This window comes from Crocuta crocuta, unplaced genomic scaffold (assembly GCF_008692635.1).
Source record: "Crocuta crocuta isolate KB4526 unplaced genomic scaffold, BGI_CrCroc_1.0 scaffold237, whole genome shotgun sequence".
Classification (NCBI taxonomy): domain Eukaryota; kingdom Metazoa; phylum Chordata; class Mammalia; order Carnivora; family Hyaenidae; genus Crocuta; species Crocuta crocuta.
The window spans coordinates 1,637,263-1,652,205 of NW_027531914.1; the positions used below are offsets into that span (position 1 = coordinate 1,637,263).

The following is a 14,943-nucleotide window of genomic DNA, read 5'->3' on the forward strand; positions in this document are numbered from 1 at the left end:
CCCAAACTTAAAACTATTAAATTTTGAACCCTGACAGCTATCTCCAGAGCCTGCATTTGGAGATGTCAAGCTATGATGCTTCTTTCAAACTATTAAATTTTATTAAACAGTCTTAAAACAGTACTTTTAAAGTAAAAGGTTAAATGTTTTCAATTCATCCAGCTATTTAATACACATCACCATTCTGGATCAGAATAATTCTGTACCAAAAATGAGTTTACCTGTGAAAACTGTAACTAAGGGAAAAGTTTTATATAAATTTAAAATTTAATACCTCCAGAAAAAAAAAACAGATGAAAGATTATAATGACAAAAAAAATCCGTATCTCTCCCCTATTTTCTCAAAAAAATCAAGACAAAATGTCTAAAGCAACAACTACCATTTAAATTTTCACATGGAATAAATTTACATTATTACTGAGAATTACCTGGAAGTTTAAATCCTACTAAATATTCCAGAAGATGACTGAAATGCTTATTATACACTTCATTCAATTGAAACTTGTTTTAAAATTCCTAATTCATTGGAAAACAATAACCTGAAGAAATATTCTTCTAAATAGTTTTTGTTGTTATTGTTAAATTATATATATTAATATATAATATATATACAAATTATATATATATTATATATAATATATATACAAATTGTATATATATATTATATATAATATATATACAAATTGTATATATAGATTAGATATAGATCCTCATATATATATATATATAAATCCTCAGATTTAGGCAAACTTATTTCTAAAAATGTCAAACTAATGTAATTAAAAACAAACTAAAAAATAAGACCATAAATTATGTCTAAATTATTTTATAGCACACTATGACATAGTATTGAGGAATCTGTAAAGTCAAAAATTTAATGTGCTATACAGCTACATCTACTGGGCAAGAAGAATATTAGTTCACTTTAGGAGTACTTAATGAGAGGGGATGAAGCCAGGAGTTTGGAAACTACAAGGTCACAGTCACAAAATTACTAGCAGGAAAAATCTGTGCATTCTAGAGAAAGGTAAAGATAAAATGTTTTTATAATGCTTTGAAACAGCTAATAAAGTAAAAACAATCAGTATATCATGGAATAAGCTATTTAATTAACAATCTCTCCCTTCATTATTTAATAATATCCAACATGGTTTACTGGAAATTTTATTATTTTCTTCAAGGAAAAATGTTTTCATTCCAACATGATCAGTCCATGAAAAGACAGGATTTGCTTTATAAAAACCTGATTTGCTGTCAACACTGGCAAACAGTATAGAAATACTTAGAGCAGAAACAGAACATGTTTGTTACAAATCATATACTTACCCTGTTACTATGGTCACTGACTTTGATGATAGGTTCGTTTTTTCTAAGATCCCATACAGTGGCCCGGCCACTGGGACTGGCTGATGCTAAAATATGCTGGACTTGTCTGTTCCATGCAATGCAGCTGATATCTTCTGGGGGCTACAAGGAATAAACTACTAAAAACCATTTCTCAATTACGGTCAAATTTGACTACACAATCTGATCCTTCTTTTTAAAAAGGGTTTAATTAAAATCTGACCTATTCATTCCACAGATTTTTTTATATTCATAAGTTCTCAACATATACAACTTAAAAGCTTAGATATACGCCACTTCAAGTATTTTACCTTGTTTAATATTGACTCATTCACCAGGTATTTGTTAAGCTCCTGCTATAAATGAAGCACTCTTTCTTTATTTTGCAACTGCCACAAGGGAGATGATAAACTACAAAGTAGATGTTGATCAGTATGACAGACAACTAGGGAGATCAAAAGTTACAGCCTAGACCACTAGAAGAGTATCTTTGTAAATGGTATATCATATGCTACCATTATACTACCTCTAAGATTGCCAAAATGTTGGGGCCCATTGTAAGATTAACTTCAAGGAGGCAAGTGGACTGTTCTCTCTTATCTTATTAGAAATACACAGGAAAGCAGTTGTTTTTAAAAAAAAAAAAAAAAAAAAAGAGTTCCCTTTCTGGTCTATGAGCTTTATTCTATGGTTAGATGGATATTGTCAAAATACTATATAATGTAAAATACTATATATAACACTATCTAAAAAAATTATCAAAGGCTTGTCTTTTCTATTCACTACTATATGTTGAATATATCAAACAGTATCTGGTGGTAGGCGCTGAATAAATATTTGCTGTTGAAGGACTCACTGATATCTTGAAGAAACACATTTACTAATTACTGTACCGCACCTTAGGAAAATCAGTAACAACTAAACACTGATTTTTAAACAAAAATATTTTGTGTGAAAAAAATGAAGTTCAGGGTTAAAGAACTGATTGTGGTTCTTTTGATCACACCAAAATCAAAACAATACCTGTGTTTTGGCTCCTGGTGTCATTGGAGTTGCGAAATTGTTGAGATCCCAAATGTAGATTTCAGATTCATTAGCACCAGAGGCTACCAGATTTGTCTGCAATAAGAAACAATAATTAATCATCATTTAAGAATAATTAAGAGAACTCAGAATAACTGTTCAGAGATGGAAACATCTAGCAGTTTAGGGCACACAACTTTTCTATCTAATTAAAAAACCAAAAATCATGAATTCCTAAATGCTATGCATAATTTGAAACTGCAATAGCTTTTGAGAAGTATATTATAAAATGTAATATGTCTACTGACATAATAAGACATTAAAAATAATTATATGGATAAATTCCTAAACAATCATGCAACCATAGGGGGATTATCATTTGTGCATCCCTAGAAGGGGATCTGATTATGAAACACAAAAACAAACAAAACAAAACCAATTATTGCTTTCAGACTAATAACTGAATCCTAAAATAATGGTATCTATCTCCAGATACCTCAAAGCCAGCTTCTGGAGTCAGACCAATACAGGGCTAGAAAAATCTCTTGTCTTAAATCCTCATGTATTTCTAGTTCATTTACATTCAATCTTGTTCTGGGTGGCAGTATTTCTAGGTTATCTCTGTTGCATACCTTAAGGGTCAAAAAGACCCTAAAACTGTGATAAGAAGTACAGGAAGATAATGAGTTTCACATATTGACTCTCATTCTTTATTATTCACTCTTATAAATTCTTCTCTGCTCAATCGACGTGTAACTACAGAAACAGGAATTCTATGGCTGTAGGCACCTATAATACAAGACACTAACCAATAATCAGCAGTTGTTTAATTAACACAAGGACTAGCTATCTAACCTAAAGAGTAGGTACCATAAACTACAGAAATGAAGTTCAGGTTTCTGTATTTCTCTAGCCTAAGTATTTATTTATAACACAAGAAAAATAACTATTTTAAACTTTTTTTTTGAGAGAAAGAACATGAGCTGGGGAGAGGGGCAGAAAGGGGGAGAGAGAGACAGACAGACAGAAAGAGAAGAGAATCTTAAGCAGGCTCCACACTCAGCATGGAGCCCAACTCAGGGCTCGAGACCACAACCCTGGGATCATGACCTGAGCCAAAATCAAGAGTCAGACACTCAACTCACTGAGGCACTCAGGTACCACATTTTAAACTATCTTAGAGAGAACATTCATGTTTTGGTTGTTATGCTCTAGTACCCTATTAACTCATGATCTTTACTAACCAATACATTTATATAATTAATATTCACTAATGGTTACGATGGCAACAGTAGAATCACTCTTGTCTGGTCATTAAATTTGCACTATATTTGTGTATATTTCTAATTATTTGATAGAGCAGTAACCTCTGTCATGAACACAAAGTTTCTCAATTAATAAAACAGAGGATTAACCTAGATGCCACAGCACTACCCTAATGCTGAATTAGCACAAACTTTAAAAAGGTATTGTTTCCAACTTCTGGAGCTCCTAGTGTTTAAAAAATATCATCATACGGCATTACAACTCCTGACTTGTAGAATTAAACCCAACAGCCTTATCCCTTCTATGGAATTATTATCATTTACCCTGATCCCAGCTCTGAACCCTCCATTCTTCAAAAAATACACTCATTCATCAACCTGCACGGGCACACATTTTTAGCTTTCAAATTTCAAGACTGAGGCATAGCAGACTCATACCCTTATTTCAAATAAGCAGCCCATATGTCAAAAATTATGAATAGGTGTCAAAAGTCTAACCTGGAAAATGTTCACATCCAAGGCTCTTACTGGGCCGGTATGCTTGTCATTTTGGGCGATCACAACTTCCTTGTCTCCAGCTATAATTTTAGAAGGATCATAAAGAATAATATTTCCATTTTCACCACCTGCAATCAGAACTCCAGAGACATTTCCTTTGGAATCCATCTTATGAGGCCCCCAAATCAACTTGTGGTACCTTAAAGAGAAAATGAGTAAATGACTCAGTTTTTTAAGTCAAATATAGAAAAGAATTTGAAATTATATATAATTCCATATGTCTTCATAAATAATTTAAAAATACTGCTTTTTCTCTATTCCTGGTAACTGTACATGACTTTGTGAAATGACATTTTAGTTTTTATTTGCATTCATATGTGCATATTTGATTTTATAATCGTAAAGAGTAAAAACTTTTTGGTAGAGGTAATATAGTGTCACAAAGTATACCTGATTGTGTGTCAAAAGATAGGGGCTTAAGAATGGTTTTACCATTTACTTAATCTTCCTAAGTACTTAATCTTCCTAAGCTGCTTTTAGTTCACCTGTAAAACAGAGCTAATCAACCATTTCCCTTGATACTGTTTGATTACAGAAGTACTCACTGACAAGTGGTCTGTTAAATAGTAAAGGTGTTAAAGGCGTTATCTGAAATTTTCTTTGTGTATATATATATTTTTTAAGTTTATTTATTTATTTTGAGAGAGAGTAAAAGCAGGGGAGGGGCAGAGAGAGTGGAGAAAGAGAATTCTAAGCTCTGTGCTAACAGTACAGAGCCCGACACAGGGCTCAATCTCATGAACCATGAGGTCTAACCTGAGCCAAAATCAAAAGTCAGACACTTAACTGACTGAGTCACCCGGGCGCCCCTGAAATTTTCTAAGAAAAATAATGTATTATGACAGTGAAAAAAATGAAGTCAAAATTATGTCTATTACAAGTGACCCCACAGGTGGAGAATAAAAGATTATAGTTTGACAAGGAGATGAAATATGAAGGTGGCATGAGGTATATCATGACACAAATGGTGGTAAGTAGAAAACTGACAGACAAATGCATTTGAGGTTCCCGTCACAGAGGGAGGGCTCCGAAGATGAGGAGTCCCTTGAGACTCCAGAATTTGAGCTATGTGCAGTTATGTTAGGTAGGGTACAATCTCTTCACCAAAATCAGTCAAGCTGAGACAATTAAAGCATATTTTACTACTCAGGTGGAAAGAGTTCTTTTTCTGCATTATAATAGGATGTTAAGCACTTGGAAAGGTGATCCAAATAACCACTGTATCAAAAATCATGTCAGCACAAACTTCTATGAAATATATTTTTAAACATACATAAGTACAAGGGAAAAAAAATCACCTATTATTCAGAGATAATCACTATGAACATCTTAATATTATCCAATCACTCCTTTTTTTTTTTTTTTAGCCATACTTATCTTTTTTTTCTAAATAGGTGAGATAAAGGAGATAGAAGAAGGTACGTCTACCATATCATGAGGGAAAAAACTACTGGAAAATAAAGCCTCTCCCTCCTTCCTACGTGTATCAGTCAGCAATAAATAAGCCTTTAACTTCCACAGAAAGTCACTCATACAAGGAGGGAGGGAGGCAAACCATAAGAGACTCTTAAATACAGAGAACAAATGGAGGGTAGATGGAGGGGGGGGTGAGGGAAAAATGGGTGATGGGCATTGAGGAGGGCACTGGTTGATATGAGCACTGGGTGTTGTAAGAGATGAACCACTGGAATCTACCCCAATTACCAAGAGAACACTTTACACACTGTATGTCACCCAATTTTATACAAAATTATATTTAAAAAAAAAAGAAATTCACTCATACTTTTTCTCAAAATATTTCATGTCATTGATGGTATTCCTTGCAGTTTCTAATAATAACCTATTTACAGATAAACCAGGCATCAACCACAACATAATAATCACAACCATAAATATGTGAATTTAAGATTAATCAACTTCATACCTGTGAGAAGAAGAGTAAGTCGCACAAGATTTCATATCCAAGGATGGATCAGAAAGGTCTAATTCAAATATCTCAAGGGAAGCATTGGTACTAAATGTTGCATCCAACTGCTGAGCAGATGTTCCTATAGAAAATACATTTATGGTGACTACACGTGTGAAAATAAAAGACTTGGAGGAAACCATACAAAACAGAAATTAGATGCATGTTTTTCAATTATCTCACTCATGAATGCTGCGTTAGTGACTAAAATCTCAGGATATGTGCCACTGAGCAGATGCTTAAATTACTACAGCAATGAGATTCTGACACAAGGCTTAGGGACAATGCTTCTAAGAGTGGGTAGTGCAGATAATTCTTTAAACAAGCAGATGTTTAAAAAGCTCTCTGTAAACAGTCCCATTATTTACAATATCTGCTTATAGTCACAAATGATGTAACTCTTTTTATATGAAAGTGCTCCCATCAAAATCGTTCTTCATTCATTCAAGTTGATACTTTTTTTTTTTAGATGTAATCTATTATGCTTAATACTGAAAGAATAAAGATGAAAGAATTCTTATGAAGTGGGGAAAACAGTATAAATGTAACATATCATGATTAATGCTATGATGAACAAGGTGCTCAGGAAACAAAGGAAGGTCATTGAACTCAGTTCACAAGGAGGATGGAGGAATCCCACTAGGGAAGCAGAGGCTTTCTAGACGAGAAGACGTAAAAATGAATCTTAAAAGGACTGGTATGAATAGGCCAAATGTGGAAAAGAAGAAATAAACGACTCATACTATGCTCTCTCTGTTGAACTCACCAGTAGCTAGGTAAATGGGATGATTCTGGGCAGGGCTCCAAGCCTGCATGGCTGTACGGTCTACTTCCTTTAACTTCATCCTGCTAAGAGAATATTTTATATAGAATAAACTGAACATGTAACAAAACGTAAACATTTTTTACACAGAAATACATTTAACTAATCACTACATCATTAGAATGTTCAAATGCCAATAAATCAAACTGGTTTCAGTATCATTTGTCAGGGATGTTCAATATCAGAAAGAAGAAAAACTTGTCAAATCATATTGAGACAAATACAGCGCTTTTCAAATCATTTACAAATTCAACTGAAAAATCAGCCTGAAAAAAAAAAAGAAAACAATACAGAGCAATATGCAAGGGATTAACTTTGTTACACAATATACTCCGGTGAGGATGGGTGGTGGTACATCAAGGGTCAGAGAAGGCACACAATAAACAAGGTACCTCTTCTGAAAGCAGGATTACTAAATGACAAGAGCAGTTCTAGAAATTAATTTTAAATTAAAACAGGCTAATTACAGGGAAGAATATAGTAACACCACAGATTTTAAAGATAAGCTTGGCAGAAATGTTAAATAGCTGGTCACTCCAAGCTACAATTCCATATACCACTAGTTTATGTATTCTCTGTTAAAGTTACTTTGGTAGAAAATACTGTGCTGTATTTTAAAAAAAATCTTTGCTATTGTACATAAATACATCACATGGCATGGTATTCCACTGTAAGATGGACCATGATTTACTTACTTGGTCCACGACTGGTGAACACTGGAGTTGTTTTTAATCTTTTGCTAGTTTTACAAACAATGCTCAAATAAACAGCCATATATACGTTATTCCATTCATGGGCCAGGATAGCTATAAATTTCCAGAAGTAAAACTGCTGGGTTAAAGATAAACGCAATTTGGGGACACCTGGATGGTTCACTCAGTTAAGTGGCGGACTCTGGATTTTTGTTCAGGTAATGATCTCGCAGTTCGTGGGTTTGTGAGGTTGAGCCCCACAATGTACTCTGCAACTGCTTGGGATTCTCCCTCCTCTTCTCTCTCTGCTCCTCCCCCACTCATGCTCACTTTCTCTCTCTCTCAAAAATACATTTTAAAAACTTAAATACTGTTTCACAAGCTCTACCGCCTTAAGTAACACTTTTAGATTTTTATCAATGATAGATGAAAAGCGTTTACTCTTGAGTAGTTACAATTTGCATTTCTTGATACCATAAATAACGAACATCTTTTTACAAGGTTATGGATCATCCATATTACACCTTTTCTGTCTATTCTTGTCTATATTGCTTGCCTATTTGCCTACTGAGTTGTCAGACTTTATTGTTTTATTTTGGCTTTGTTGTTTTTTTCCTTTCACAAGGTTATGATTTTTTTAATGTTTATTTATTTATTTTTTAAATATTTTATTTATTTTTGAGAGAGAGATAGAGACAGCATGAGCAGGGGAGGGGCAGAGAGAGGGGGGGATAGAGAATCCCTCGGGCCTTGATCCCATGAACTGTGAGATCATGACCTGAGCCAAAATCAAGAGTTGTACACTTAACCAACTGAGCCACCCAGGTGCCTCAAGGTATTTATTTTTTTAAAAAATCGATTTTATTTATCAGAGCAGTTTCAGGTTCACAGAAAAACTGAGTGAAAAGTATAGAGTTCTCACATACCTCCCTACCTTCTCCCCCACCCCAGCCTTTCCCATAAAACTGTCCTAAACCACAGCAATACATTTGTTACAACCAACCTATAGTGGCGTATTATTATCAAGCCAAGTCCATGGTTTACTCGGTTTTACTCTTTGGGTTTTTTATGGGTTTTGACAAATGAATAATGAAACATATCCACCCATCCACAGTTCTATTATCTATTATCATTCACAAGTTTTCCTGCCGTAAAAATTGTGTGTTCCACTTCTTTATCCCTCTTTTCTCCCATCCCTCCTCCTCCTTCTTGCCAATCACTGATCTCTTTCCTCTCCTTATGCCTTTTCTAGAATGTCATTTAGTTATAATTATATAGTATGTAGCCTTTTCAGATTGGCTTCTTTCACTTAGGAACAGGCATTTAAAACTCCTCCTTGTCTTTTTGTGACTTGATAAAGAATTTCATTTTATCATGGAGGTTTTTCATTTTACCATTCACTGTATGGAGGTACCATGAATTAGCAGTCACATTTATCACTTCTTTAAAAATGGTTTCTGAAATTTGGTTAATCACAAAGGAGTTTTTGTATGCCAAGGTTATAAAGAAATTCACCCATATTTTTCTTCTAAGCAAATTCATTTGTGGCTTTTCATTTAAATTTTGACTCAGGTCCTGGAACACATCCTGGTATACAATGTATGTTCATAGTTTATATTTTTTCTTACTACAACAAAACTATATTGAAAAGTCTACTTTTTCCTACCGATTTTAGGATAATCACTTTTATCATGTACTAAGTTCCTATATTTAGGTTTATATTCCTATAGGTATTATGACATAGGTTAGGATCTATATTCCTGTATATATTTAATAGGTTTACTTCTGGATTTCCATTCCTATATCCATCTATTGTTTATTTACATTCTAGCACTCCACTGTTTTATTTTTATTTTTACAAATAGTTTATTGTCAAATTAGTTTCCACATAACACTCAGTGCTCATCCCCACAAGTGTCCTCCTCCATGCCCATCCCTCCTCCCCCCCACATCCATCAGTCCTCAGTTTTTGTCAGCATTCAAGAGTCTCTCATGGTTTGCGAACACTCCACTGTTTTAAATACTAAGGTTTTACAGGAGTATGATTCCAATAACCTCTATCCAATGCTTCTCTCCCAACCTATTTTCCTTGCTATTACTGTTCATTTTATTACATAAATTTCATAGTTCTTGTCTAACTCCAGAAAAAAAAGAGAACATTAATATGTTTCCTGAATCTGCATCAAATTAATAAATTTATGGTCAGGGGCGCCTGGGTGGCTCAGTCTGTTAAGCGTCCGACTTCAACTCAGGTCATGAGCTTGCGGTTTGTGAGTTCAAGCCCCACAATGGGCTCTGTGCTCACAGCTCAAAGCCTGGACCAGGCTTTGGATTCTGTCCCCCTGTCTTGTTGCCCCTCCCCCGCTTGTGATCTGTCCTCTCTCTCTCTCTCTCTCTAATATAAACATTTAAAAAATTAAAAATAATAAATTTATGGAGAAATTGACATAATACAGAATCTTTCTAATAAGAACATCTTGCTTTTCAAGTCTTCTTTTTTATCTTTGCTATTTTAAGCTTTTTGACATATTGGGTTTATTTATTCCTAAGTATTTTATCTTTCAGTTTGTTTGTAAATGTGGCTCACCCCTATCTCACTCCTATTACATAGATTATCTTCCTGTTATTGTTATACAAAAGCTTATAGTATTTGTACTATACCATATTGAACAGCAGTAACAGTGAGATTTCTTCTTCCTTTCTTTAGTGGAAAAGCCTCTATATTACCATTGAGCATGACTTTAAGATTCAAAATACACATACATATCCACATATAGAGAAAATGTATATAATATAAGGAAATTAGCCATCAATTATTGTTTTACTGAATGCTATTTATAAAGACTGGGTGTTGAATTCTGTCAAATGCTTTCCATTAGGTAACCAGAATGAACATACATTCCTCTTCTTAGGTCTATCAATAAAACAAATTATACCAACAGATTTCTTAATATGGACCATCTTTTTGACCCTGAATAACCTTCTCATGACATGTTCTATTAATTTGTTACTAGATTCCATTTGTTTAACAGAATTTTGCTTCTAGAGTTGTGAGACCAAGTCTTCTGTGTGATCTTCATCAGGTTTTGATATCAATGTTATCATACTTGTGTCATGAATTCTCTCATGAAACATCTGGGCCAAGTACTTTTGAGGTCTTCTATGGAGACTGATCTATTTGAATTTCCTTTGTACAAAGCCATTTTTGTAAATTATATTTCCCTATAATAATCCTTTAAATTTTTTTACAGATTTTCTCATTATTTCAGACTTGAACAACACAGACTCATGATTCTTTTAATTTATGCTATTTATGGTTATTTATTAGTTTTTATTACATATATTTGTGTTTTGTTTCCCCCTACCTTCCTCTTAGTAATTCACTGGCTTAGCCGGTGATTTATTTTCAAACAGCCAATCTAGTAGTCCTCCCGTTGGCTTTGTAATTAACTAATTTCTTTTCTTTGTATTAATTCCTCCCTTCTACCTTCTTTTCATTTACTTAGATCTTCTAACTTTCTGAGTTAAATGCTTAACCCACTCATTTTTATTATTTATTTTTTATTGATAAGTATTTAAGGCTTTGTATTTTCTCTGAGTAATGCTTTAGCTAGATTACATATATTTCTTATATTTTCATCACTATGGTCATCTATATATTTTACAACTTCCATTTGTAGTCTCCGCTAATCCAAGAGTTGAATGAATTTAATATGCAAGTGGAGGGGCCTTTTACTGCATTGTGGTTTTTCTATAGTATCTCTCCTTTCTAAAATTATTGAAGTTTTCTTTGGGGTCTATATAGAAGGTTTTGTAAATGTTTCATGAGATTTAAAAAGAACAGGTACTCTGTTTTCAGGATCAAGTTCAATATATATTAATCAAATATATTCTATTGACTTAATTGTTTAGGTTGTCTACAGCCTTACCGTTTTTCCATTTGATCTTTCCTGGACCAAGAACAATGAATTGAAAGTCACTTACTACTAATGCATTTGTGCTGATTTTTCCTGGTATCTCCTGAAAGTTGCTTTATGAAAGTCACTTTGTTATTTAACACAGTTATTTGGTTGACAGGTATGCATAATATTAAATGCTCACTGTCAAATAGACATTTATAGCTTTGTAAAGTATTGCTCTTCATCTTAAATAATCCCTCGTGCCTGAATTCCACTTTATTTCATATTAAAACCAATATCAGGGGCACCTGGGTGGCTCAATCAGTTAAGTGTCCAGCTCTTGATTTCAACTCAGGTCATGATCTTGCACTTTGTGGGATTGAGCCCTGCATTGGGCTCTGAGCTGACAATGCAGAGCCTGCTTGGGATTCTTTCTCTCCTTCTCTCTCTGGCCCTCTCCTGCTCACATTTCACAAAGTCTCTCAAAAATTAATAAATAAAGAGAACTTGTATGGGAGCAAAGGGTTGGGGGTTGGAGAACAGGGAGAGGAGGAGAGAGAGAGAGCAGGAATATCTCAAGCTGAGCATTGAGCCCCATATGGGGCTTGATCCCATGAACCTGCAATCATGACCTGAGCCAAAAATCAAGGGTCAGATGCTCAACTGAGTCTAGGTGCCTCTACCCTTTTCAACCTTTGAAACACTTTGTTTTCACTGGCTGTCTTCAATACAGGGGGAAAAAATGAGATTTTGCTTAGTGATCCAATTTGAATATTTTTCAATAAATTAGCTAATAAGGCCATATAAAATTTACTGATTGAAATTTTTTTCCTGATTTGACAGATGACTGCTTAGTTCTATATTATTTTGCTATGTTTGGTTTTATAATTTAGAAAAATACTTTCCCTGTGGTCCCTATTTGTGTATTTATAATTTTTCTGATAATTACGATGATTTGTATTTTTGTTCGCATAAGTTTCTGGTTCTATCTTAATAATTTAAAAGAATATTATTTAGGGGCTTCTGGGTGGCTCAGTTGGTTAAGTGGCCAACTTCATCTCAGGTCAGGATCTTGTAGTCTGTGGGTTCAAGCCCCACACTTGGCCTCTGTGCTGACAGCTCAGAGCCTGGAGCCTGCTTCAGATTCTGTGTCTCCCTCTCTTTCTGCCTTTCCCCCACTCACTCTCTGTCTCTGTCTCTCTCAAAAATAAATAAACATAAAAAAATAAATAAACATAAAAATAAAATATTATTTATACTATTAATCATCTATTTCTTTCCACAGTAATTACTGTGAGCACTAATGAAATCAGTTTTAAGAATCTTACTGCTCCTCTTGTACTACACAGTTACAGTCANAAGTTTTATAACCAATTCATACATTAGCAGATATTTAACATACACACTTTATTCTTTCTTCCTTATTCCCACTTTTGTTTTAGTCTCAGGTTTATAGTTAAACATATTCAATGCTCTCCAAGAGTACTTTTGCCAGCTTTCTCATTCATTTCTAGAGAATAAAGTTCATCCTCCGAACGTTTCCTTATGAGGGCCTTAGACGAACAATATGCTCTGTGTCTTACATGTTCAAATTGTTTATACATGAAGACCACTTTACAGATGATAAAAATGAAGGCCCAGAAAGATGATAATAATTTGTACATGCTAGCAAGGGGCAGAGCCAAAATCAGAACTCAGAAGTTTAACTTCCAGAGTCCAAGCTGTTGTTACCTTAACAAATTCAGGTATTCGATTTGAATCACAGAAGACACACTAACATTGAGAAGAGTAAGGACAAAACAGCTAGGATGCAGGAGGACACTGAGAGAAGAAATGTATTTTAGAAATGGTGTTAGGTGAGGCAAAAGTGGATTAGGGGGATGCATCACGTGGTTAAAAGTAGTAGAGCATCTGGAGTCAACACTGTATCTGAATATTGGCTGATGATCCTTTGGACACATTGTTTAACCTCTCTGAGCCCCAACTGTGTAGGGATAAGAAAGACTACTTCATGGAATGTTGTGAAATTTAAATGAGACAATATATTTTAAATACAAGGCCAAACACAGTGCCCAGCACATAGGTGAATATCAGTTTTAATACGTTGACTACTTTTTAAAATTATTACCATACCATCACGAGATTAACCAAGAAAAGTATACATCTAATTTCCTAAGACTATTCTGAAAAAAAAGGGAAAATCTCAATTTTCTAAGTAAAAAAGAGGCCTATTTTCTATATACGAAATGCCCTCTTCCTCTCAGCCAACTGCCTAGTAACATGTTCAAATCCCAGCTCCTTCATGAAAAGTACCCTAATTATCCAATATAGAATAATCTAAATAATCTCTTAACTGTTTATACCACTTTAAGCATTTATTAATAAAGTATCTGATTCTATCTTAACAAAACTATAACATTCTATTTTTACTTATTGTTACATCTTTTTCCATTGCCTTTTAACCATTTTATATGTCATCTTGTCTCACTAGACAAATAAAGTCTTTTTTTAAATCAAATATTACAACTTTTACCTCTTCTGGACTCAAAATTGTTTAGCACAGGGTGAAGTAGATAGAAAGTTTTGTTTGTTTGATTTAAAAAAAATTTTTTTAAGGTTTTATTTATTTCTGAGAGAGAGAGAGAGACAGCATGAGCAGGGGAGGGACAGAGAGAGAGGGAGACACAGAATCTGAAGCAGGCTCCAGGCTCTGAGCTAGCTGTCAGCACAGAGACGGAGGCAGGGCTTGAACCAACGAACCATGAGATCATGACCTGAGCCGAAGTTGGACGCTCAACCGACTGAGCCACCCAGGCACCCCTTTGCTTGTTTGATTTTAAATGTTTATTAGGGAAATACAGAGAGTCTGATGAGCTAGAATGATTACTTTCAGGTAAAACATTTAATTTTTAAATTCTTAAGTGTTTAAAGGAAAAAATAACTTTAATAACTTTAACTTTTCTTATTATTTTTTCATATATATATATTTTACATTTATTAATTTTGAGAGACAGAGTGAGATAGAGTGTGAGTGAGAGAGAGGAAGAGAGAGGAGACACAGAATCAGAAACAGGCTCCAGGCCCTGAGCTGTTAGCACAGAGCCCGATGCGGGGCTCAAACCTACGAACCACGAGATCATGACCTGAGCCAAAGTTGGACGGTTAACCAACTGAGCCACCCAGGCGCCCCTAACTTTCCTTATTTAAAAAACAGGGAGGGGCACCTGGGTAGCTCAGTCAGTTAAGGGTCTGACTTTGGCTCAGGTCATTATTGGCTCAGGTCATGATCTCAGGGTCCCTGAGTTTGAGCCCCCTGTGTTGGGCTCTGTGCTGACAGCTCAGAGCCTGCAGCATGCTTCACATTCTGTGTGTG

General features: G+C 34.5%; 1 protein-coding gene across 15 annotated transcripts in view; it reads right to left on the reverse strand.

Annotated features, from left to right (window-relative positions):
- Positions 1 to 14,943, reverse strand: part of SEC31A (SEC31 homolog A, COPII component) — a 72,567-nt gene that overhangs the window by 54,189 nt on the left and 3,435 nt on the right. For 13 of the 15 annotated variants that reach the window (XM_077774771.1, XM_077774764.1, XM_077774761.1 and 10 more), the window contains exons 2-6: positions 6,923 to 7,005; positions 6,115 to 6,238; positions 4,131 to 4,329; positions 2,368 to 2,463; positions 1,327 to 1,467 (exon numbers count right to left, since the gene is read on the reverse strand). In XM_077774771.1, coding sequence (XP_077630897.1) covers positions 1,327 to 1,467; positions 2,368 to 2,463; positions 4,131 to 4,329; positions 6,115 to 6,238; positions 6,923 to 7,001 — 639 coding nt within the window. In that variant the 5' untranslated portion in view covers positions 7,002 to 7,005. The remainder of the gene's footprint in view (positions 1 to 1,326; positions 1,468 to 2,367; positions 2,464 to 4,130; positions 4,330 to 6,114; positions 6,239 to 6,922; positions 7,006 to 14,943) is intronic. The other 2 variants (XM_077774758.1, XM_077774760.1) reach the window with 1 other exon arrangement.